Raw genomic sequence first — 26065 nt, 5'->3', positions numbered from 1 at the left:
CACAAAGAAGACTTTTCTGAGATAAGATAAGATCAGATCACTTTATTGGCCATATACAATTTCTTGTATGAGGAATTTATCTTTTCGCGAACCCCAGCTTGCTCTCCATGAGACACACAGACAGGGAGAGAAGCTGGGGGTCAGAGAACAGGGTCAGACATTGTACAGCACCCCTGGAGCAGCTGGAGTTAAGGGCCTTGCTCAGGGGCCCAACGGAATAGGATTCCTCTGCCGGCCACGGGATACGAACCGGCAACCTTCCAGCCACAGGCGCAGATCCTGAGCCACAGAGCCACCACTCCACCCCCTGATGTGCTCTTTTTTTTTAACTGTGCACTGGAGACCTAGTACCTTCAGTATGCTTTGAAGAGTCACCTTGTCCCTAATTCCTCCTGTGGCACCACCTGCCAGATTGAAGCAGGTAACACTGAGGAAGAGCGGCTCATGTTTTCAGGTATCACACTGCGCCAGCTGTGTCTGACCCCTTCCCTGTGCACGTCAGGAATGTAAGGAGACAAGACTGTCACAGCGCAGGTCAATGAAGGCTTAAAAAGAGGTAGGATCTTAGGAGAAAAGAGAGAATAGAGACTGGAACAAAGAGAACAGACACAAACCGTCCAGTTATCTCTTCATATCCACTCTGCACGTGGACACTAACAAGCACCTCATGGTTTTGAAACCCTCTCTCTATGTTTTATTGTATAAATATTGGTTTTTGGGAAGCTTCTTGAGCATATATTTAGGGGCGGTATATACAGTATTTAGGATATTTGAGTTAATATAAGACAATGGTATTTCTGACAAAAATTATTCTGATCTTGCAGTTGCTCTGAAATGTCAGATATGTTTCCTGTAAATATTCCACACCACAGGTGTCTCCTAGCCTGAGATTTACACACACAAATAGAAAAAACTACAGGTTGCTTCATTTAGGTAGGGATGCACACTGGTGGTGTTGGAGGGGATCCCCATTAACTGTAAAGCCCTTTGAGTGGAGTGTCCAGAAAAGTGCTATATAAGTGTGAGCAATTATTATTGCCTTTCACAGGACAGTCGAAACAGCTGGAACTAACCCCGGGGTGCCCTGGTTTTCAATAGAGAGCTCAGCTTGTCCCTCTGAACGCCCCCTCCCCCCCAACACCTTTTAACTGCGATGGTCCCCACGCTGAAGTGGGGCTGACCGAACTCTCTGCCCGAGGGTGAGACCTGTCAGAGAGACCCACACCAGTGAGCAGAGCACTGAGAGTCCCTGCCTGCGTGGCGGCGTGTCTGGCCTGAGCTCTTTGTGTGCCGTTCCAGGTGCCAGGTGGACCTGTCCAGCCTCGCCAAGGAGCAGACCCACCGGCTGGACCTGGAGCTGGAGGAGGGGGAGGGCTCCCTGGTCCTGCTGGTCACCCTGACCGCCTCCGCCACTGTCAGCATCTCCGACGTGCTGGACGACCCCTGGGAGCGCCAGCAAGTCCTCAGACGATACGTAAGGAGCCCCCCGACTGTCTCCGTCTCCGTCTGCCTGTGTGAGAGTGTGTGTGACTGTAGCGCTCGCTGGGTCTCTCCAGGAAAGGCAGACACGGCCAGGGGGAGAAGAGACGAGGGTGTGTCTGCTAGCCAGCTATCAGGCCAGAGCCCTGAGCAGAATGACAAAGCGGGTCTTCAGCTTGGCTTGACGTGGGGGGAGGGGGGGGCGGGGTGCTGTCCGGCCCGCCTCATGACAGCCGGAGAGGATGTCGGAGACGGAGGGCGGAAGAGGGGGTTACGGAGCGGCGATCGCCTCGGGGGACATGGGGGTCCTGCCCCGGGCGCAGTGTCACCCGGTGGTCAGCACAGGTCCAGGCAGAGAGTCGCCAGCCCCCCACTCTGTGGGCTCCCTGCGCCGTGACCCCTGAACTCCCCACGAGCGCGCGGGAACTGCCTAGCGCCACTGCCGGCAGCGTTCCAGAGCACTGCGGCTATATCAGGACGGATTCTGGATTGTGCAGCCGAACCGGACTGCCGCACGCGTGTTGGTTTGAAAGAAACACAACTCAGGTGAAGACAAAGAGCAGCTTTTAGGACCCAGTTGCTTAGTAACAAAATGTAATTGTTTCATGCACAGAGAGAAGTTGAATGAAATAACTATTGTTAGTAAACTGCGTTGATATTTACTGGTTTACTGTGCTTAAACATGCCCTCCTTTCTTCTAACAATTAATAACCCAACAATTCTGAAAGCCAATCAGTAATTTTTTGATACCACTGTGTTTATAGTAGTTAAAGAAGGATCTCGTTTTCACTGAAAATTACATAAAGAATACTCATTTTTAGCCACTAGACCTGGGACAAAATGTTCTGAGGTGTGCAATACAGAAAGAACAAGAATGACTTCCATTAAAAGTGACAGAATGAGGCATTCTCTTTTCTCTGAACGCTTGCAGTCCTGTTTATCAATAGGTCCAGTGGCTGCAGCAGGGAGACAAGCACTTTGATTGGAACTGGGAGATAATTTTCTCTTCAGTGTCGCAGGGACAACACATCTCACTGACAGCTCTGACTGTATAGACAATTAAAAGCAGCATATTAAAGGCGTGCAAAGGCACAACGAAAAGTAAACTCGGAAATAGTGTTTAGGAGCATTCAGAACAGAAATATCCTGAAATTCTACAGAGAAAATTGAGGAACAAAATCCCTAGCCATATTTCAGTGTGAGATCCTTTCAGAAATGAAGGTGCTAGAAGCCGTACAAGCAAGAATAGTCAGTGTCCAGTGGTGAGCTTTGCTGTCTCGCAGTGCTGGGGTCCTGGGGTCAGTCCCCTGGGTGCTGTCTGTATGGAGTTTGCATGTTCTCTCCATGTTCACATGGGTTTCCTCAAGGTGCCCTGGTTTCAACCCACAGCGCAGAGACAGGCTGGTAAGTTAATAGGCTTCTGGGAAAATTGCCCCAGGTGTGAGTGTGTGTCTTGCAATGAGCTGGCGTCCTCTCCATGGCGTACCCTGCCTTGTACCCATTGCTTGATGGGATAGGCTCTGCATTGTATTAGGCTTTTAGCAAATGAATGGATTTTTCTCACATGTGACTTTTCTGAAATTCCTCGGTACACACCGGTGATGGCATTTATCTCACTTAAATACTGCAGAACAACTGAAATGTTCGACTGCAATTATTAGATATTTTTCTGCCACTAGGGTAATTGGAAAAAAACCCACAAAATAAATCTAAAACTTGCAGATTCATCATTAAATCATGCACAAAATATAGCAAAACAATTTCCCTTGCTTTTTTATAAAGTTGTTTTACAGTGTTCCTTAGTTTACCCTTTGTGATAAAGCAAAGAAAGACAAGTTCTATAAAATATCTTATTTGCAGACTGCAAAGATGTGCAATCCTGAAAATCCTGAGACTGCCTTGCATTTGGAGTACTGACGCTCCCATTTTCCTTAAAACACGTCAGCACTGTTTCAGTATGACACACTGTGCGACCTGCTTCTGTTTGCTCGTCACAGGCTCCTCTGCGCCCCCTGGTGGCTCACGGGGCGCCCTTTCCCTGCATCGTTTGTCTATTGTCAGCACCACCAGCCCTTCCTGTGGCGTTGTGAGCAGGCAGGCCCAGAGAAAATGATTGCATTCCTATGCCTGCGTGAAGAGTGCAGCCCACCCAGGAGAGCAGGGGGGACTGTTGGGCTTGCCTGGCAATGGGCCTGGCTGTCTTGCTGACAGGCTCTCTCCTTCGGCTAACGCCACCTCTTTTGAAAGTCAGCTCAGGCCTGGCCTCTTCTGGATGCAGGGCCTGCATCGGGGAGAGTTCAGAAAGCTGACAGAGAAGTGCGGAGGCTTGACAAGTTCTTTTGAACTGGATCTGGAGCTGAATGCCTTTTGCCTGCCTGCTGAAAGGACCCCGGTCTAACTATGGGAAGCCCTTTGACCCTCTGTGCCCCATCACCTTTCCTGTGCACAAAGCCCCCAGCCTTGCCTTTTGTCTTTTTGGATATTAACCCGTTACTAACTGTCACTGAGCCATGAAAGGTGCAGCTTGGAGTCAATCACCAAGTGCATAGAGAGGCTGAGGACAGTCCCGACTCGGAGCTGCAGCCCTGTGACTCTAATGTGACAAGCAGACAGAGAGCCTGACATGACCACATGTCCCCAGGCCCTGTGCCTTTAGCTCCCTGCCTCACGCTCTCGTCCTCTTCATTACTCAGCCTGTACCCTCTGTGTCAGAGGGGAGCGCCTGCTTTTTCTTCTGCCCAGTTTTTGTTGCAGCTTTATGGATTTAGGATGTGTATACCTAATGCGGCTCATTGGCGGTTTTCTGCCTCAGTGATGCGGGCTGAAGCCCTTTTTTTATCGATGAATTCAGTCCTAATTTAAGTTAAAAGTCATGCTGGGAAATCTTTTTGATCTCTCGTCTAGCAGCAGTGCCAAATACTCCACAGGCCACAAATCGGACGCGTGACCTACATAACCGAGCTAAATCCTCATTTGCTTGCAGCACAGCAATACATGGTCTTGTCGGCGCAGTGCTGGGTAAGATTCAGAGGGGGGAGCTCTTGGCCCAGGACAAGATGGGGATAAAGCTTTTCAACCTGGCAGACCTAGCAGACTCGGTTCGGGGAAATAAAAATGAAAAGAAAGCTATTTCACCTTACGAAACTCCATCACTTCTTGGCATCCAAGATACAACCTTTTTTTTTCTCTTTCTGAAGGAAAGGTCTCTTGTCTGCATTCAGCTATTAGCAGTGGGCTGTCTGACTGCCAGAAAAAAAAAAGATGTTAATTTTTTTTTCACTGTTAGCATATTTCTTTTCCCTGACTGACATGCTTTCAATAAGTGAATTTAATAAAGATGTACCTTATCAGCCGCAGCAGATAACATGAAGTGCTGGTACTAATGCTATACAATGCTCCTCAAATGGATTAGCAGGATGTGTGCTTCAGCAAATTTATTCCTGCTACTATCTTTACTGAATCAGCTGTCTGCGGTCTCCCGTACAACTCATACATGAGGAGTGTTATCATTCACACACTTCAACAGAGGCAAGTTCAGGCAGGCATAAAAAAATACCGACATATTGTATTTTTGCGAATAGGTTGAACACAGATGCACTTTTCCCATCTGTGTCACTGCAAAATGCAATTAAATGTCTTAATATACATTCCTATTTCCACCCCTGATTTTTAAACAAAAAAGCAGCACGACTGCCCTGTAGATGTATCAGATGACTTTCAGTGGTGCTTGTTAGAGCCACGCTGTGTCCTCTGAGCACTGCGTTTTAGTAACCTTCATTTTTTTTACACGGATATGAGTAAAAAACTCATATCTAAATATAAAGTTGTGTATGCAATGGCATTAATTTATTCCTATTAGGAAAACTTGTCAGAAGTTAACTATTTTAGGACTGGAGTATAGAGAACAAGTGTGCTGGCTTTAACAGTGTGTTTTCATAGGTAATACCAGTATTTTACATAACCAGTATTCAGTACATATGCTTGTAGACTGTGATGTCAAAATGCTAGGAACAAGCGCCCTGACTCTTGGTGTTTTGTAGTAATGCCAGAATTTGAGTCAGGGTGTTAGCTATTATGTTCTGTAGTAAACTAGAACCAGCACTGTACACACTTAACCCTTGGTGATGCAATTTGCATGGATACCTGTGATGAGAGAAATGATTATTCCCGTATCTAGATTAGCTGTTGTGAGAAGGATTAAAAATAATCGACAGGGGGAGGTTTCCTTTCTGCCGCCTTGAGCCAGTGCTTTAATGTGTATTGATTTCCCTGCGTGTGAGATGTGTGGATATCACACTCAAGTGGAAATGACTCCAATCAAAAAGGCATTGCGTGTGGTGTGAGGCGACGCTCAAGCCCCAGAAACATGTGGAAGGTGAAACGAATTCTTTCCAGTCTCCTAAATTCCTTCCCCAAACTTGGTAAATCTCGCCCTTCAGTGTTGCAGCACTACGCCCCCCTGTGTACATGGGTACAAATGTACAGTACATTGCTTTACATATAAACGTTAACCAGGTGAATTGATAATAATGAGTAACCTCTACAGAAACCTAGTAAAACATCATCCAGATTCTGGAGTTGTAGTAGTAGCTGTAGGTCTACTGAAGATGGCCTCCCAGGACTTGTGTCAACCAGTTTCATGTGATTAACTGGTTCTTTCGAAAGGAAAGTAAAAGTTGTCCATTGTGCTGTGGTTTTATACTAGAATAAGACCTTACTTCCCTAAAGCTTTAGATTTCAATGGGCATAGATTAGTTTTATAAATGTTATAAAAGTTTAAAATAAACGAGTTTGTGTTCTCTGGCCTGAACACATATAGAGGTAAAAACGATGCAGTTTACTTTTAAACAGATCTAAGCAAAACAATCCTGTGTTTTATATAATATTAATTACATATAAAAGAAATCTGATAGAAATTACAGGTTTTAAGTGGAAGAACTTCTAAGTAAATCGTGCAGCTGTTAAAGCATCTGAATTATTTCCCAGAGTACAAATCGGTATGAGCAAATAAAACACTAGACAGGCTGTTGCTTCATCCTGCTTTCTGTCCAGGCTCTGCAGTTTAGGATTATGATGAACTACAGTGTTTTTCTTGAGCTATTTGCAGGAAAAAGCAAAAGCCTTTTTGATGTTTTAAAAAGACGTATTGTCCTTAGTAAAACAAATCACAAATCCTGCACTAAACGTCCATTCTTTGTGACTTTTAAAGGTCAGCAGCTACAGCAGCTTGCTCTTACAGAAACACCCGTGCATGTCCTGCAGTTTAAAACTTCCTCTAACTCTCAGACAGCTGCTAGCACACGAAAATGTGTGAGCTGGCTCTTCTCACAAACTACTATTTCATGACATAATCGTTTAATTCTGTACATACACATTCAATTGCTAAAATATGAAGTATCTTCTTTGACCTCGTTGGTCTAGGAACAGTGGGAGGAGTGATTCCACTAGCAGAAGTTTTCTGAGAGAGAAACACAGGGGTTCAACATGTGCACCGATGCATTCAGATCTTCACGGCCGCATCTCTCAGTTACACTTTCAATCACCTAATGTCTGGATGTCATTGACCTTTAAGGACTGACCGCGCTGTGCTGTACGTTAAAACATTTGGGAAACTGCAAGTTAAATGTGATGTGGACGCACTCATGAAGAAAAAGTCAACCTGGTTCGAGAAGTGCAAGTGGGATCAGGAGCCTCCTGGCCATCACTGATCCCACAGTTTTCCTCACCAGCTCGGTGCGGCACAGGTAATGAGGACGGAGAGATCAAGTAGGAATAAACTAAAATGCAGGGAAAAAACGAAAGCATCTCATTACGTCTGCAAAGCTTTTAGGCGGTTACTTTATTTTCTGTCACAGAAAATCCCTGCAGTCAGTCGGCTGGGCTAAGTAGCAATAATAAGATGCCCCCGTTTTTCCCCGGGACGTGCTCGGCGTGAGATGGGGGGGAGTGATTCCTTCAGCTGATCAGCCTGTGTCCGGGCCTGAAGTCGGCTTCGGAAACAAACAAAAAAGGCCGTCACTCCCCGCGGGAAAGGCCAGCGGCCTCCCTGACGCAGCTGCGGGCTGTGTTTAATGGACGCTAATGGCCGCCCGGGGGAGTGACCCCCGTGGAAGAGGTGGCGGGCACCCCCTGCGCCCCCTGTTACCTGCCGAAAAGCCCGGCCGCGGAGCAGGAGCTGTTAGCATTCCACTTTCATGATGACATTTCACAGCCTTCCCACTTAAAGCCCCCCGACCGGATTGTCCGCGAGGAGAGGGTGGGCACGAAATGTTATTTAGAGCGCTGATAAAAGGTGAGCGGCTCTAAGATGACAGCGAGTCAGAAGGCCGGTGCTGTGACATTAATTTTCTCCATAACAGAGATGGAATAAGACGTCACGGTGACAGGCTGTCAGTCAGCCTGGCCCCTGCACAGAGCCGAGCCACAGGACCGCGCACTGCTTCTCCTGTAATAGAGCTGAACTGCAGCGCAGCCCCTGACAGCTGCCGCCGCCGAGCCGCGAGAAATATATTATACAGCCTTTCATTAAAAAAATAAAGAGGACTCATCTCGAGAGCATTTCAATCTCTCTCCCCGTCTATCGAGAGGTCTGAAAGGGATTCGCAGCAAATCAGAAATTCCTCTGCTATGGAAATTTTCAGGCTTCAGAAATCATCCAGGTTTTGAGGCCATCCCCAATAATCATAAGTAACAAGCCTCTGTATCTACTGATAAATCATGTATTAAAGTTATGTGATGTTTTTTTTTTCCCTTTTTTTTCTTTCCAAGCTCCTCGACAATAATATCACATGTAACAGGCCCGGGCTGTCAGAGTTTATAATAAATTAAGTCGGTAGCCTAGCTCCGACTTGAAAATTCAAATTATAATTACTCCTCTGAGTGTCTAAGAGGGTTATTGCCAGAAAGAAAAATAAATTGAAGGAACTGAATTGCAGTGCTTTAAAGAGATACTGTTGTAGCTTTCTTCTCCGTGTGTGAAGTGGTTGTGTGCACCTGCATATACAGTACATTTATATGCGATTAGTTGTGTAGTCATGTACAGAATTATTTGTATGTTTGTCTGCTGGTGGACGTTTATAGGCTTAAATAAAAGTTGAACATGGATATTACCACATAACATAGAAATGTGTCAATTAAGGAGATACTGTATACTTCCTTGTGGCAGGTGTCTCATTGTTTTAGAAAACGGATTTCACAGCTTATCCTCTTGAACATACAGCAGAGCTAAATGATATTTATTGTACAATTCAAAATGAAAGGATTAAAAAACACAAATATACTGAAAGGTGGTAGATGTGCAAAAAATGAGTATTGGAATCAGTAGTATTTGTTGCATTTTAATGCCTCAGTATATATTACTGAGGCATGAATATTTATATTAAAATATAAATCAATAACCAACCATAACCTACTGCAGGATTAAGCATCTCCCCAATACAGGAATTATCCATGACTCACTTCCATGGACAAATACTCAGACTCTCACAGTGAACAGTCCACCCATATTAAAATCCCCTTGAACACAGAGTCATTTCAGCTTGAGCAGAGACCAGCACAAAGTCAATAGACATCTCACAGTCTGGCCTTGTGGCTGATGCAGTGACACAACCACCAAGGAGCTGGCTGTACTCCGGGCATCTCGGGCTCAATTCCCTGTTTTCAGGGATGCGCATTGTGATGCAGCAGGGTTGCATGTAAATATTTACTGGGATTTTCTGAGTCGGCGCTTCAGGGATCTAGAGTTCTCCATCCAGAATCACATGAGACACACATTCAGTCTGACAGCAGTGTCATTTCAGGCACAGTGCAGTCTTCCACACTAAGCTGGTATATTCCATTTACAATCAAGTCTTTTTATTTAATTATCATTGTTTGCCATCTGTGTTATTCACCCTAGCAAATGTGTTTCACACTCTCTGAATGTTGCACCAGGTTGCGGAGTGTAGCTTTGTCTTTGGTGCCTACAGTAACCAAGAATTGAACATACAGGAAAGAGCAGACAGGAACATGAGAGTGGGAAAAGTCAGTCAGTCCAAGTGTCAGTTAGAGACCTATAGTATAGTGCTGTATACACTGTAGTAGCAATACGAAGACTTGAAACTGCCTTCACATTTACCAGGCAGGGGATGCAATGACTCTGGGACCAGGGTTAAGGCTAAACCCTCAGTTAGACTACTGGTTAATTCCAGGAGATATAGTGATGTCTTGCAAAGACAACTTAAGAGATTTGCATCTTTATTTAGTGTAGAACCTACTGTAGTGTACTCAGAAGGACCCTTCAGGCCCAGTGTTATGACAGTGTGAGCCTAGGCACCAGTTCTGAATCAGACTGTCCTAATTTCACTGGTGGAAATTAAAAGGAAGCACATTGCGGACTGGAAATAAGCGACACTTGTTTTACACAAAGGGCCCAACCATGTAAAACAATTTTTTTCACTGGGACTGTTTTAGGCTCAGCTGGTCTAGATCTTTAGGCCAGTAAGCTGCTAGCCGAACAACCTGCCATCTGTTTACTTCTTAAAAATCATTGACTTGTCCAAGCAAAAACAGATAATATCTGCAATGTTAGAATCTTTCTAAAAAATCCATTCTTAGGAATGTCCTTTTAGTTTTTCAGACATTGATTATAGCCCATGTATTTTTCTTACTGTCAAATGCGAACACTTAAATTCCTGTCAGTCTGATTAGGAGAGTGCAGGCCATCCACATCAACAGGTCTGCTGTGGGGTCATCGTCCATACAGTTCTGAATCACAGACTGGCACAGTGACTGGCTCGTAATCATGGTTCTTGAGCCAAGAAAACAGGTGCTCTTGTGGCTTTAGAAAATACGTCAGGGTCTAAGTTAGTGTGGACAGCAGTCATGCGCCGTGTGAAGGCCGATGATGCACTTTAAGACATCAAGTGATCTGGTGCTGCGTGGAGCAAATTCACTGCCCTCAGGCAAACTGTGAGCATCTTGATCAAGATGAGCATCTTAATCAACTCACAGCTGTCCAGACAAGAGACACCAGATACATTTGGAGTGTCCTACACTGACACTGACACTGACACAGGCTGTAGGAACAAAACCTCTTGTCTTCAACAGAGAATAAACCTGTTACAAGTCTTCAGCATCCTCAAAGACACTGACAAAGTTAACCCAGCGGCTGACATCCATCTCTGGGGAGGGCCTTGCTTTGACTAACACACTTTGCTTTTTTCATGTCTCCAGCGCTTAACAAAGGCAGTGCACAGCCAGGCCTTGATGTCAGTCCGGCTCTCGATTGCACAGAAATAATATTTTTCCACCCATTTAGAGCTGTGAGAAATATTGATACATATTGTGGCTAAAGTTTCTTAGCAGCAGTAAGGGCAGGCTGGTGCAATGGTTAATCCACATGTTTCATGAGCTCCTTAATTTGCATGCCTGTTTTAATACTTTTACTTCATAATCCCTAAACAGCTGCAGCTAACGCTTTGTAGAAATAATTTCTCTTGTTCGTGTTGTCAAACTCCAATAAGCACAGACAGGTGATATTGCAGGTGAAGTTCGAGTGTGGATGTGGAGCGGTGTCCAGTGTCTTGAGGTGTCTTGAGGCTGATGGAGAGAAAGGGCTGCCCATGTTCAGAGCTGCCCAGTCAGAGTGTGAGTGCTGCTCCTTCATGTGGGGGTCTTCATGCGCTGGGGACCCTGCAGTAGCTGCAGGCAGCCTGGCCCCAGAGCTCCCCAGCGCACTGCCCATGACTGGTGTCTCTCAGAGGGGGTGAGGGACAGAGCTGCCCCCCAGACAGTGATACAGAAAGCACAGGGTGGACAGGGGCAAAACTGGAATCACTCCTGTCAGCTGGGGCACACAGATCTTCCACAGATCTTTAAAAGAGCCGACTGAGGCTCCTGTTGTTGATGTGATATCAATGTATCACAGGAAATAGCAACACCCAGGAATGAAGAGTGTTGCACATTGTTTACGGAGTGATTGTAACCCCGAGGCTGTGGGGCAAGAGAGGGGTGACCCAGCATGAGGGGGGATGCAGAAAGACGAATGCGGAGGAGAGAAGGGGCAGTGATGCAGTATTCATGGTATAAATTGAGGAAATGATGTTGGGAATAATTATTAAAATAATGAATTGCGACAGCTTAGGCCACCATGGCTGCTGTTACCCCTACCAAACTTTCATTCAGTACCGGGGGAATAAAGGGGCAAATTTCGGGAGGTCAGACTGCACAAGATCTGAGTGGAATTTAGCGAGGGCGCTGGGATTCGCATTCCCCTAATGTTGCACACTGTGGTATGGGATGTTTAATGACAGACCAAGGAGTCACGGTGACTGTGTCCTTGGTGTCCATACTGGGGCCTTGGTTTAGGAACGATATGTCTCTCAGCCTTCAATCTTCATGCCATCTCTTCCAAGCAGACTTAAAGGAATAACTCAGACCTACAGTAATTTTCGAAAGTTTTTCCTGATGCCTTATTCATTTTATCATGATGTGGGAAAATAATAGTCTGCATCTGCAAAACAAAAACATGTTAGCGTCTCAAAGACTATAGAATAATTTTCTTTTTTTAATAGTTATGTTTTTAAAAAATATTATTTTAATAGTGCAGCAGAGCTGAGCTGCAGAAAGTTAACTTTGTAAATGTGTCTAATTAAGAGCTCCAAACAGGACCAAGCAGCGTGTGGAGGAACAGGAACTTCATCTTTTACCAGCCGTTATCCATGAGCTTTCTCCCACACTCAGGGAGTCTCCCACGGCTACTGGAGCCTTAATACGACGAGTGCTTCAGAGAGCAGATCCATTAAGTGATACAGTATGTTAATACAGTCCAACACCCTTACACAAGCAGGGCGGATAAAATCAACTGCATCCGGCTTTAACCAAGACGTCTGCTTAAACAGAAACGGCCTCCAGGATCAGGTCAAGTAAAAAAAAAATCTTTGGTTGTCTTTTGCACAAATAAAATGAACACGGCACAATTAAACACATTTTTTTTTTTCATCTTTTGTCCATTTAACGTTATCTGGAGCAATATTAGTAATTAACATTTTTTCTTCCAATGTAATATTCACTTAAGATTTAATATTCCCTACAAACTCTTGTGGCATGAATCACCCTCCAGCTGCTACGAGTGTGTGGGAACGTGCTCTGTTAAAGCCTCACGGCACTCATCCCTCAGGTGACGAATACTCGGGACAAGACCTGCTCTTATTACCTTTATTTTGCTGCGAGAACTGTTTTCCATTGAATCACACAACCTGTCAGTTATTGTCGTGCCTCAGCAGAGGTGTCATTCATCTGGTACACTTGAAATATCTCCTGGTTCAGCTGAAATGTTTCACACAAAAACAGGAGAGGTTTTAGAGAAAAAAGTCCTTCAAATTGTCAAGCCCGATTAGTTGTAAAAAAAACTGTTTAGTGACATCTAGCTTAATACAGTACCATATTGCAGTTGGTGGTTCATCCGCTCTTTGATGCTGAAACTAGGGCTAGGAGATTAGTCTATATGATCCATACCGCACTCTGCAGGATGACCTCGGGTCTGAGTGGCTGTTTGTGTTGCCTTATTTTATGTAAAAACATCTTCTGCAGCACAGCCCTGGAAAAATCACCATCGTGCTCATTCTAAATTTTAGTACAGAATATTGCTGCAGTGTGTTTGGTACTGTATAGCACCTTAATTGTGTCTTTGCCAGAAACCTAACAAAGCACATGGCATGGCCTGCATTCTGGGGCAATAGTAAATTCTGACACTCTATGGTATCTTTTTCATTAGTCTTCTGTCATCATCTTTTTTTTGTGATGCTTGATGGGAATCTGGTGTGGAATAGTGAGTAATGGGCAGGAGTCTGTCAATGGCTCCTAGTCAATGCATGTGAACAACTTTCCCTCTCTTGGCAGCTGCTTAGGAAACTTGCCTACTTAGTAGACAGGATCTACGTATTGCTATCTATTGCTATGTATATTTGCTTATTGTATTTGAATTCAGAAGGTAGCTTAGTCCTTCCATGTCTATAACATTCTACCCATTTATTCTTATAAGACCATTTTTATTTTCATTTTTTGCCTCATACTTGTCAGACTGTATTTGTGTCCACTGCTAGTTAAACCTCCTGGCCCACCTATTTGCCCAGTTTGATTTCCTTTCTGAACAGAAAATCCCTCTTAAGACCAGGCAGAGCAGATTTTCATCAGAGGGCCTCTGTCCCAGAATATAGTGACACACAGAATGGTAATGAGAGGGGCAGCGTGTGGCCCACAGCACGCTGTCTCCTGCAGCACGTATATTTTATTCATCGCATGTCTGCGCAGCACATTTCACACTATTTCATCACATTCCATTTCACCTGATTCAGCTTTTCGTGGATCGTGTCTTCCGACATGGCAACCGGCCACATTGTTTCAGAGGTCAGCGCTGTCTGGGCACGTGGGTCCTTCTGATCTGCCGGGTTTCACTGCGGAGTCCAGAAAAGCATACAGCATATCCCCCAGACACTTGGTGCTGTATTATCATATCAGCTCAGACTGGATAACATTATTTCCAGTGGATTTATTAAGCCACATTGATGCATTGTATAGTCTATTCAGCATGCATGTATGTGTGTAGATGCTGCATATAAAGTATTTGTGTAAGTTGTTTTTGGTTGCCTTCCCTGTTTATTTTAACTCTAGCAGTTGCAGATGCTGATATGTACAGTATGTTTCTTGTTTCTGCTGATTTATTTATGCTCAAACATCATTTCTTTATTTGAGGTTCAGCACTGGGATACCATACAGTATATATGCTGTTGTTTTGTGATGCATTACATATTTATGTTGCTGTAAATGCACTGTGTTTCTCTGACATATCCTGCCTTCTCTTGGGTGGAGTGTGCCAGGATGCTAAGCAGGAATTAGAAGAAGCCTGCTGGGACGGTTCTGTTCCCATGATAGTAACACCTGGCACAATCAGAGTCTTGCCATGCAGGAGAGTGACTTGCAAAAACAGTAACTTGTAATAGTAGCACATGCTTCGCGCTACTGTGTATAATCTCACAACAATCAGCTGTTTCAGGAAATACTCCTTTTACAGTAGGTTTAATTTCATAAAACATCTCAAGCCAAGCCAAAAACATGATGTGGCTAATAAATAATAATAATAAAAGTTTGCATTTAAATAGTGCATAATTTAACCCCACCTGGGCGACACACAGCAGCCATTCTGCACCAGCTGTCCCACTGCACTGCAGTTCAGTATGGCAAGCCAAATGTTCAGATATTTCTAAATCTACATTTTGAAGATTCCTTTCAATATCTGAAAATATCTTTAAATGCATTTAGAGATATATTTAAATGATAATGTGACAAGCCCTATATCCATAACTCTTTTGTCAATGTCTTTAATGAATTAAGTGACACCTCTAAATCATTTAAGGATATCCTTACATATTTAAAGATATCTACAAATAATTACAGATTCTTATTATCTTGTCAACCGGGTTGTTAATGCCAAATGTTACATGATTTAGAGATACTGTATCCTTGCCATAGATCAGCTGGGGGGAGAGGGGTTGCTTCGCGGTTGAGTGAAGGGGGGCCTTTTCTGGATCAGTGTTGGCGTGCTGCTGCAGACGGTCCTCTCTGTTTCCTCCCCAGAGCCTGGTGAGGTCCTTCCACAACCTGAGGGACGTGGGGATTGTCCAGGTGAAGGTCATCCGGGCAGAGGGGCTGATGGCAGCTGATGTCACAGGTAAACCCGCTGGGCTCGGGAGGGGCTGGGCGTGTGAATTTAGGGCTCACAGGTAAACCCGCTGGGCTCGGGAGGGGCTGGGCGTGTGAATTTAGGGCTCACAGGTAAACCCGCTGGGCTCGGGAGGGGCTGGGCGTGTGAATTTAGGGCTCACAGGTAAACCCGCTGGGCTCGGGAGGGGCTGGGCGTGTGAATTTAGGGCTCACAGGTAAACCCGCTGGGCTCGGGAGGGGCTGGGCGTGTGAATTTAGGGCTCACAGGTAAACCCGCTGGGCTCGGGAGGGGCTGGGCGTGTGAATTTAGGGCTCACAGGTAAACCCGCTGGGCTCGGGAGGGGCTGGGCGTGTGAATTTAGGGCTCACAGGTAAACCCGCTGGGCTCGGGAGGGGCTGGGCGTGTGAATTTAGGGCTCACAGGTAAACCCGCTGGGCTCGGGAGGGGCTGGGAGTGAGTCCGTATTTTTCTGAACTCTGGAATCGCTGAGTTCATACTGTTTGTCTTGTCAGAATCACTTGAAAGAGTGTTCAACTTTTCTTTGCATTGCTTTTTTAAAGATTGTTCAATGGTATTTATTGCTTACGCGCAGGTCACATCAAAAAGTGTTTTCGAAGAGTAGTTAAAAATGGCATTTTCTGAATGTGTGTAGCTCATCTGGAGCTCTCCACAGCCAATGAGACCACAGAAAGGTCACGATTATGTGCCTGGCTCTGCTCTGGACATCACAGCAGAGTGTATGTGAGGCCAAACTGAAACACCAGATGACAGCAGAAGGAATGCAAATGATGCCATACGTGAAATGGGAATGAGAATCCCAATTTAGACACATGTTGTGCTTCACAATATCAGGATAGTGGCTAAAACAGGTCTTGAGTAAGAACTACTGCGCCCTCCAACTGCAATTGTCCCCCTCCAGTGATGTTCCGACCTGTTGAATTACAGATGATGAATTAGGTATTAATTAATTAAGGGTATTAATCCATCCATCATGTCTTCTGTATGTCAGTACTCCATGCAGATCTCATTAAGCACCGCCCCTTAATGTGTGGAATATGAAGAAGACCTGCACTCTGTGATCTAAGCAGGCAATTTGGATAGTATACATTAATAAGTTCCATTAGACAGACAGGTAACTGACCTCTGAGAGCCTTGTAAGTAGAAGGATTTTGAAGTCCGCCCTGTACCTGACCTGAAGCCAATGAAGAGAGCTACTGTAAGTATGGGGGCTATATGGTCGTACTTTCTGCTCCTAGTAACAATTCTAGCTGCTGCATTCTGAATTCGCTGTAAGGTGTTAAGAGTGATGGGTGCTCCCTGATAGTAGGGCATTGCAGTAGTCTAACCTGCTGTATATAAGAGCATGTATTAATTTCTCTGTCTTGAGTGGAGAGAAACTGCAAAAACAAATCCCTTGGTAAAGGAAATACCATAAGATTAAATACTTCACAGTATTCTTTCTTCAGTGCTCTTTGTTTTGCCATATTAAAGCAGTTTTACAGTGCAAAGGCCCAGATTTATGAGTCAGCCTTATTTAACGGCTTTTGCAAACGATATTCTGGAAGAAAACAAAACACCTTGTGTGAGATTACAGCCATAACAGATCTGTTAAACAGCAGCAGCAAAACTGCGCCTGAATGAGGAAGATCTGTTAATTGGTGGATTTGTCATGTAAAGATAGCTTCATGAAACTAGGTGGCCTCATTGCTAAATATGTCCAGTGATGAAACTGTAGTGCTGAAGGACACGATCCTAAATTCATGCTGACTTCTATTACTGAAAATCTCTGAATTTCTACATAACTACTACTGAAATTACTAAAAACACCTTTCAGATAATGTTCTGATAAAACTGTATTTTCTTCTAGTGTGGCTCATAGAAAAAAAAACCCACTTCAATGGTACCTAATCATTTTTGTAATGGCAGGATTGAAGGGGGGCATTCCTTGTCCCAGAAGTGAAAAGAAATTTCTCCTCTCATCCTCAGAATTGTAGGTATTTTTTCCCCTTTGTTGTAACACATTCAATTAGAAACACGGTGTATTAACTCCCTGTGAATAAAAGGGCAATTCTGAATGCTTTTGAATGAGGTGGTATGAAAAAGCACAAATTAGTTTTTAATGAAACCCTCAGTCCTTTCACTTTGTAGGGAGCCTGAGAGCCTTTGTCTGACTGAATGCCACCATCCAGGCCTGGCTTTATTGAAGCCCATAATAAACTGTTGATTGCAGAGGGCATCTTTTCTTTGCTTTCTTTTTGAGAAAACCTCTCCCTCAGAGGCACAGTATTGGGCAGAGCAGCTTGGATTGGGAAGGTTAATGGAGATGAAAGGAGATTAGCAGTTGCGGTTAGGTCCTCGGTCTGCCACGGCCAAACACCCCCGCACACGGGGATACACTGGAGTCCTGGGGCGCTGGATTGGAGGGAGGGCGTTCGGGGCCCTGAGCGAGAGCCAGGCAAACCGCACCCCTCGAGTCCGAGCTAACCCTTTCAGCACCTCCACACCTCCGCACTGCTTCTCACTGCAAGGGTGGGTGTGTGTGGGCATCTGTCTGTGTGTGTGTGGGTGTGTGTGGGCATCTGTCTGTATGTGTGTGGGTGTGTGTGGGCATCTGTCTGTGTGTGTGTGGGCATCTGTCTGTACTGTATGTGTGTGGGTGTGTGTGGGCATCTGTCTGTATGTGTGTGGGTGTGGGTGGGTATCTGTCTGTGTGTGTGTGGGCATCTGTCTGTACTGTGTGTGTGTGGGTGTGTGTGGGCATCTGTCTGTATGTGTGTGGGTGTGTGTGGGCATCTGTCTGTGTGTGTGTGGGCATCTGTCTGTACTGTATGTGTGTGGGTGTGTGTGGGCATCTGTCTGTGTGTGTGTGGGTGTGGGTGGGCATCTGTCTGTGTGTGTGTGGGTGTGTGTGGGCATCTGTCTGTATGTGTGTGGGTGTGGGTGGGTATCTGTCTGTACAGTATGTGTGTAGGTATCTGTCTGTACAGTATGTGTGTGGGTATCTGTATGTGTGTGGGTGTGTGTGGGCATCTGTCTGTGTGTGTGTGGGTGTGTGTGGGCATCTGTCTGTATGTGTGTGGGTGTGGGTGGGTATCTGTCTGTACAGTATGTGTGTGGGTGTGTGTGGGCATCTGTCTGTATGTGTGTGGGTGTGTGTGGGCATCTGTCTGTGTGTGTGTGGGTGTGGGTGGGCAATGGGATGTTGGGAGGTAGTGTGTGTGGGTGGGTCAGGATGTGTGTGTGGGTGGGAAAGGGTGTGTGAATGGAGGTGTGTGGGTGTGTGTGTGGATGTAGGTGGAGTGGTGGTGTGTGGGTGTGAGGGGGAGGTTGTGGGTGGGTCAGGGTGTGTGTTGGTGGGTGGGTGTGTCAGTAGGTGAGGGTGTGTGTGGGTGTACGTTACTATCACTGAGAGAAAAAAACTGAGAGAAAATGTCCCCACAAACACAGCAACTCTGGACAAATGGATGAGGTGAGCAAGTGTCCACATCCTCATCTTTCTTTTAAAAAAGCAAACAGAGTCTTCTGTAAAATCGAAAAGTGATAGAAAATATTTGTCTGTGCCCTCCCTGCACTGCATTTTGTCTGGATGGAGCACATGCTCGTCAGCAAAAAACGGGACGAGAGCCGATGAGAATTGCTCACAAGGATGGGAACACAATCGCCAGTGTATGAGTGTGCAGAGCTTGCAGGCACCACGGGCAGAATGTATGTTTGTAATTATCTGGGAGCAGTTCGCTTTTCAGATAATTTTTGTGAAACAGTCTTGTAAGACCGACAAGTCATTAAATCCCTTTGTTTCAACTTGTAATATACAGTATAAATGAGATTCCACAGGGTGTGTGCGTTGTAGCAGTGTGATGTGACCTGGTATGAGATATAATGACTATAATCACAGAGAGATGTGATTGCAGCACTCCTGGTCTCTCACTTGTCTTCAGTTCAACTTTGCTCCTGATAATTTTTTTAGGTGTCAGCATTAGCTTTTGTGTTGAAAGTGAATCACCCTGCGACTGGCCAGCATCCGAGATGTTTAAACAATGCTGGAACATTGGTGCTAAACACATCTAATCCACTTTTAAAACTAAAATAGCCACATACTGTACGACCTAGACCGTACTCAATTTCTCTCTATACAGTATAAGACGCGTTTAACTGTAGTATGGGGGAGATTTGGTTTTGAATAGAGTTACGATAGCTCTTTTAAACACTACCTTGGAGTGTGAGAATCGATCTGGACCCATTTATCTGGTATTTTCTGTGGTGACCCTTCAGAGAAAAAAAAACAAGGGCGGCAAGGGGTGAGAATTTACCAGCGATAATTAGCGAACTATGAATGATGCACCTTTGCCTGTTCGCTTTGTTTACCAGCCTTTGCTCCAAAAAAATCGCCAGCGAGCCGTCTTGAGCACGACAGAAGAGTTCCAGGGCAGAGTTCTGACAGCCCTGCGCTCGCTGAGCCGGCTGCCGGCCTGTCTGCGAGCTTTAATTAAGACGTGTTCAATGGAAAGCCTCCCCTGCTGTGTCACAGGCCAGTGATCAGACACTTTCAGATGGTCCAGCCCGTGACTTTGACCTTCCGCGCGGTCCAGTGTTCCCTGGGGAACCGTTCAGCTCATGAGCTCTGATTTCACACTTCTGCAGCGCCTGGGCTCTCCGAACAATGACATGGAGACAAAGCCCTTTAGAGCCCGCATCACGGGAACTTGCTTAAATTGGAAACTAGAGAGGTGTCAAGGAACAAGGTTATGGGCTACAGAACAGTGCCTTTAATAAAGAGCTCACAGGCCCGATTCACTGCAAAGAGGGCTCTCCCCCAAGCACAATTAATTGAGGCATTTATCTGGAGCACCAGCAGTGTGTTGTGCAGAGCTCATGATAAATATCTGCTAAACAAATACTAAGTAAACGGAAATAGAAAGGTGCAGGCATTTCTTGTGTCTTTACCTCCCAGCAAAGATTCGTTCAGATTCTTATCTTGGAAATTGCGCCGGTAAGTTAGACGAGCCCGAAAATTAAATTAAGCCTTTAAAACCGTGGCGGGGAGTAAACACTACCCATTGCTGCCAGGCCTGCAGGAGTTATTATTCCGTTCTTGTGTGTTGGGGGTTGTTTAAGACACTGTAGGGTCCCTTCTACAGGGCAGCTAAGAGTGTTTTTAAAAGTTTTGCGTGGAGAGCTGGTACAGAGGACAAGAAAGATGTGGCTGGAAGCAAGCGAAGTTACTGTAAAATTGCACTAGAGGCAGGCGGATTAATGCTGGTGAAGAGGCAGTCTCACACAGGGCATCAAATGAACAATTAGGACAGGCTGAGGTGATCAGTAGTTCCTGTAGGCTTTTTCATTTTCTTTTACAATCTCTGAGAAATGCCGAAGAGCCCTCCCTGGACGTGGTTTGGTAAAGCATTTGTTTACTTTGAAATCCGCAAGAAAAATCTCCAGCCCCCAGCAGTGCCGTGCTCATTAAAGGGCTATATCTCACTGACACCTGCAGTGTGCTGAAGAAGAATGCTAATACTTCTTTCTGAATACAGTCCGTTGTCTCTCTATTAAAGTTTGTTGTAGTGCCTGAAATTCTCTCCGGATTGCCAATGTCCAAAAAAACAAATTTTACAGTAATGGCTTAATCCTTGGATGAGAGCATTTAATTTGATAACCCATGCTATCAGATTAAGCCTGTCATGTCCCGTATTACTATGAGATAATGCTGTGTAAAACAGAAGGGTCTGCTGGCGAGTCTTGGGTATTGCCAAACGTGCTAACGGCCACTAAGTCATTCTTCTGGTGATTCGAGGTGTGCTAGGCTAGCTAGCTACTGTATAATACACACTGCAACAAATGTTTCGTGTGACTTATATTGGCCAGAACCTGCTTTAATGAGAAGGTACCTGCTTTATTATCCTTTAATAACAAGGATATGGTAAATGTGAAAAGGTTAGCAGCTTATTGTAAGAATTGTAAAATGTCACAAAGATGATGGATGTACCACAGCATGTTGTACACTGTACTGTACAGTATGTGGCAGATCAGATACAGTATGTCCATGCAACATTTACATTACAGTCTTTTAAGGAAAATGCTTTGGCTGTGTCATGCATTTAACTAAAGGCAGTTGAATGTGTAATTTTTAAATAAGGAATAAGTTAAAAAATAATGTACCAGTTCAGAAAGGCTGTGACCTCTGCGCCAGAGTCTCTATATTTTCCCATTCTTTTTGTTTAAAGAGAAAAAGAAGATGTTGAAGCTTTAAACAAGAGCAAAAGACATTTAAGAGTGTTTATGCCTTTGGTGACATTTTCTAGACAATCTAGTTGTAAAAAAAGCACAACAGCCAAACAAGGTGAGCTATGCAGGATTTAACTGTGAAACACAATGTAGAGTTTGTATTTGTAGAAGATATATTATTGATATACTAAGATTCAATGCAGTATTAACAAATTGAATTCAAATAATTCCTTACTTTCTTTGGATATTCAATAGTTTTAACTGTTCTTGCATATCAAAATTTGATTTTTACAATTTCCACTAAAGATGATTTGCAACATTTAAAAAATATGTTTCTGCTGCATGACTGAAGGCTTTTTAAATGTTCTTTTAATGTAAAATTGCTGAATATGTGTCCTTTGTGATATTGGTTTAATGCAACAGCAATCTGATTATGTCTATATATACAGGTATGGATCATCATGCTTTCATTTTCAAGATGTAAGGCATGGTTATCAAAACAGTTTATGCACCATGGCTCCCTGATCATTGTGTATCGTTTAAGTTAATATGCACATTAACCTCTCGCATACTTATGGATCGATATGTTAGTTTGGTGAATGTGCCTTCTAGACAGCAGTGGCTTTATATTGATTGCAGTGACATTTATTTAGTATATTCAATGAATTGCCCAATTGTGCCATAACATTTGGATAAACTCATAGGAATCAATAAGAATATATTATGTTGCTCACACAGTGTGCATTCATAAGCACACCCTTTGGTCTAAGATTTAAATTGCTTTCCCCTGCTTTGTATCTTTTAGGATTGACAACAGACTTAAAATGCGTTTGATCAAGTCTTATTTGAAAGTTATTTTGTTTTTGATAATTTTGATCATCACGTTTTTTTTATGATGCACGTAAAGCCTTTAACAACTAAACTTTTTACATACATTTCACAAAGAAAAAAATGCTTTTACATTAGCTGTAGTTTTTTGATCTGCTAGTTTTTTTTTGCATTTCCTTAACCCTAGCTCTAAACTGTGACTGCTGTGCATATGCAGTAGGATACTTCACTAGCAGTGATTATGTAGCTTGCATTAAGAGAATTTTGCAATTTGTTTTCTTGCTTTCTTGCTTCTTCTTGTTTTTTTTCCATATTTCATATTTATATTTTTGCTAAACTAACATTTTAATTTTTAAAAGCATCTACAGTACACATTTTGTTTCTTTTTGAGTAGCCTTTGTTCTGACCCAAATATCGATGAAGGGTTCAATCCCATTCTTTCTCTGCCGGATTCATTAACAGAAATCTTACCTGCCAAGCTGTTCTGATAATATTCTGATATTCAGCACAGGGATGTTGAAAAATATGACTATGAAACATTTCAGAGCTTTCCTGAGCAGAAGGCATGTGAGCGCAGACATCGATATAAGTTAATGAGAGTCAAGGAATATGTAGGAAGAGCCAGGAGTCAGGTGTCTATATGCTATCCTCTCCTTAAATTCTGCACAGTACTTAAATACAGTAGTTGTTCAGCAAAGTTCGCATTTTAGCTAAACAGCACAGCCAGGGCAATGCAAATTCTTTCAGTGACGACACTTGTGCGTTTTTTAGATTGGATTTTGCACTGACTAGCAGAATGTCTGTGTTGGCCTATCAGTCCCTAACAGCCTTATGTCCCTTACTTAAAACAACCAAAATTAAAAACCTAACATCCAGGGTTTATCCTTTCGCCTGTTTTACTTGTTTAATGTTGTCCACTTAAGAATTCTGACAGTAAAATCTGCATGACTCCACCAAGGACAGATGGCATTTTCACTGAGTAGCGCTGTGGGCTATGCAGCTGAAGACTTTATCTTCTTGTGACTGTGTACGTACAGTACAGGAGATACAGCACGTGTTTCTGGGCCATGATATTGTAATATGAAAATAGATCCCGGCTTAACCCATGGTCTTGTCAGAGATCGGGAAGGTTGTAGCTATCTTCCTTCCAGCGCTCCCCAGCCGGTTTATCTGCAAGAAGTCATTCGCGTCTCCCTGTTTCTGGTCACTGGATTAATGCAGGAGTAAATAAGCAAACTCTGTGATAAAGTTAATGCATCTCTTTTATCTTTTGCTCTGTTTCCCCTTGTAGGCAAAAGTGACCCATTCTGTGTGGTGGAGCTCAGTAACGACAGGCTGCAGACTCACACGGTCTACAAGAATCTGAACCCGGAGTGGAACAAGGTTTTTACTTTGTAAGAGCAGCCACACTACAAACTGTAGATGCTTCTGTCCAGACACTGCCTTGTTCCTGTGATGTGCTCCTATGCAATTTAAACATACCGAAAGGTCTTAATATACATAAGCCAAGGCCCCTTGAATTTTAAAATCATGCAAATCAGCAGGTTCGCTTTTTTAATTAATTGGTTCATATTTCGAATACTCAAATAATATCATTCATATTTTCTGAAATACTTTGACATTTATTGTTAGCTAAAGTACGGAGAGAATTCTAATACTTTATTGATCTCTTCGGCAAAAAAACGTCTCCATGCATTGGCTCTGAGGACAGGAATATGAAGAATTAAAGGTGACTTTAAAGATTTCTGGGCTAAAACGAAAGTTCCCAAAGACAAGGTGTAGAGATGAATTAAGAATGTATAAATATAGTTGTAAGGATGTGTGTAATTATCAATGACGAGTTCTGATTTGCTCATTCATTTTATTTGTATTGTTTAGAAGACAGTTTATGATGTATTGTGAATACATTACATTCAGATTACCTCGGCTTCCATGTAATCTACAAAACCCTTGGATTATGAATAGAACTGTGATTGAATTAATACATAAAATGCTTCTTTTTCCTTTTTTTAAAACTTATCTGTTAACTTGTGGTTACAGGCTTGTAGTCTGTCTCCACTCAACTATCGGTGTGTTTTTTTTTTGCAATTTTATTTAAAAATTATTCAATTAAATGTTAATTACAAACAGAATCAATATATTAATCTTGATCACTTACAATTAATGAAAGTGGATTTTTTTTTATTCAAACAAGTTTCTTTAGAATTCAGGGGAAATATAAAAATAGATTTTTTTAATTGCAATGTTTGTGTTTCTTTTGTGACCTATTTTTTCATGGAATTCTAATTACTGTTGTTAAATATTATTTAGCAAATTGAGTCTAAACAACGTACTTTATTATTAGAATGGTCTCTGTCAATGTTTTTAAATTCTTAGTGTTTTTTTAGATTAAATTATGCACTATGGAGAGTAATACAAGATTTATTATTGCAGACAAAAGATTTTAGTATTTTTCTTACCATTAATGCTTGGAATGCTTAAAAGTATTAAAAATGTTGTTTAAAAATAAAACAGACTGTATTTTCTATTTGTATCTTATTCCATATCCATTGTTCTGCCCCTTTTAACTGAGAGCTAAATACATAAAAAAATGCTCTTGCTTAAATCCTGTTCCCCATTATTCAGCATCAGTGCTGCGTATGCTCATGTTGTTTAATGTTTCAGAAAGCAGGTAAAACGGCATGAGAGTTTTTACTTGTTTATTTCTGGTTTAAACCATGTACAATTAAGCTGCATGCCTCTGAGTATCTGCAGATAAAAGAGTTTATTTTTGTGCATGGTCTTGTAATAAAGGCCTTCTCGTACTTGTTAAATACCTCAACACAATTTGCCATCCTCTCTTAGAGATTACTGAAATGGTTCTGAAATGTTTCACTGTTTTAAAGTTGTTTAAGTGCAGAAACAGCTCTCCAAATGTTTGTGCAATGAATCCTTCTTATTGTTGCTTCAAAGACACCAAGCAGATGACTCTGCAACTTGTTATTCTTCACTCAACAGCAACATTAAAGACATCCACTCGGTCCTTGAAGTGACAGTTTATGATGAAGACAGAGATCGAAGTGCTGACTTTCTGGGCAAGATTGCCATCCCGTTGTTATCTGTAAGTCTTGTGCGAATGGCGCAGTTCTTTGTCTTTTTTTTTTTTAAATGTCCCTTTCGGGGAAAAAAAAAATCCTGGCTTTGTCTGTCATTTTTCAACCGAGATTTGTAATCATAACACAAAGAAAAAAATACAGAAGAAGCACTTAATGTACCCAGCGATGCTGATTCCCCTGGATAGTTAATTTCTCTTTGACAGACTTGCTCCTGGTAATGAACAGGTACTTGTCAGAGTTGCCACAGTTGTTTTGGGTTCTCTGTCAGTTTCAGCAGCTGGGGGTCAGAGGTCGCGGAGGGAGTGTATTCAGTTGGGAGTACGAGACAGACGGCTGTCATGTCCTTCTCCCGCAGATTCAAAACGGCGAACGGAAAGCCTACGTCTTGAAAAACAAGCAGCTGACAGGGCCAACAAAGGGGGTCATCTTTCTGGAAATAGATGTGATTTTCAATGCTGTAAGTCTTTTTCCCGGGCTCCCCCACACACACTTGTTTCTTTCTGTCTTGTTTTTTTAATTACTGAAGACTAGCGTCTCCCTCATGCCTTTATTTGCGATTTATAGGGGACTCATGTCATGCCTGCAGCTCTGCAGGCCCTTTTTAAACGCTGTGAGAAAGAGCGAGCGCTGAGCACCCTGTCCTGAGCCCGGCTCTGACAGGTCCTGTGTGTGTGCCGCAGTGTGTGTCTGTGTCTACGGCAGCTCATTCATCTGCTAATTAAACACTTGCTAGTTTTAT

General features: G+C 43.4%; 1 protein-coding gene across 11 annotated transcripts in view; it reads left to right on the top strand.

Annotated features, from left to right (window-relative positions):
* mctp1a (multiple C2 domains, transmembrane 1a) overlaps positions 1-26065 on the top strand; it is a 195548-nt gene that overhangs the window by 90263 nt on the left and 79220 nt on the right. For all 11 annotated transcript variants that reach the window (XR_001480038.2, XM_015360520.2, XM_015360537.2 and 8 more), the window contains 5 exons: positions 1300-1474; positions 15094-15187; positions 23523-23625; positions 25229-25331; positions 25682-25783. Coding sequence is in view for 10 of the 11 variants with exons in the window: in XM_015360520.2 (XP_015216006.2) it covers positions 1300-1474; positions 15094-15187; positions 23523-23625; positions 25229-25331; positions 25682-25783 (577 nt within the window). In the remaining variant the exon portion in view is untranslated. The remainder of the gene's footprint in view (positions 1-1299; positions 1475-15093; positions 15188-23522; positions 23626-25228; positions 25332-25681; positions 25784-26065) is intronic.

Source organism: Lepisosteus oculatus, chromosome 3, assembly GCF_040954835.1.
Source record: "Lepisosteus oculatus isolate fLepOcu1 chromosome 3, fLepOcu1.hap2, whole genome shotgun sequence".
NCBI lineage: Eukaryota > Metazoa > Chordata > Actinopteri > Semionotiformes > Lepisosteidae > Lepisosteus > Lepisosteus oculatus.
This window is presented reverse-complemented; position numbering and strand designations above follow the sequence as displayed.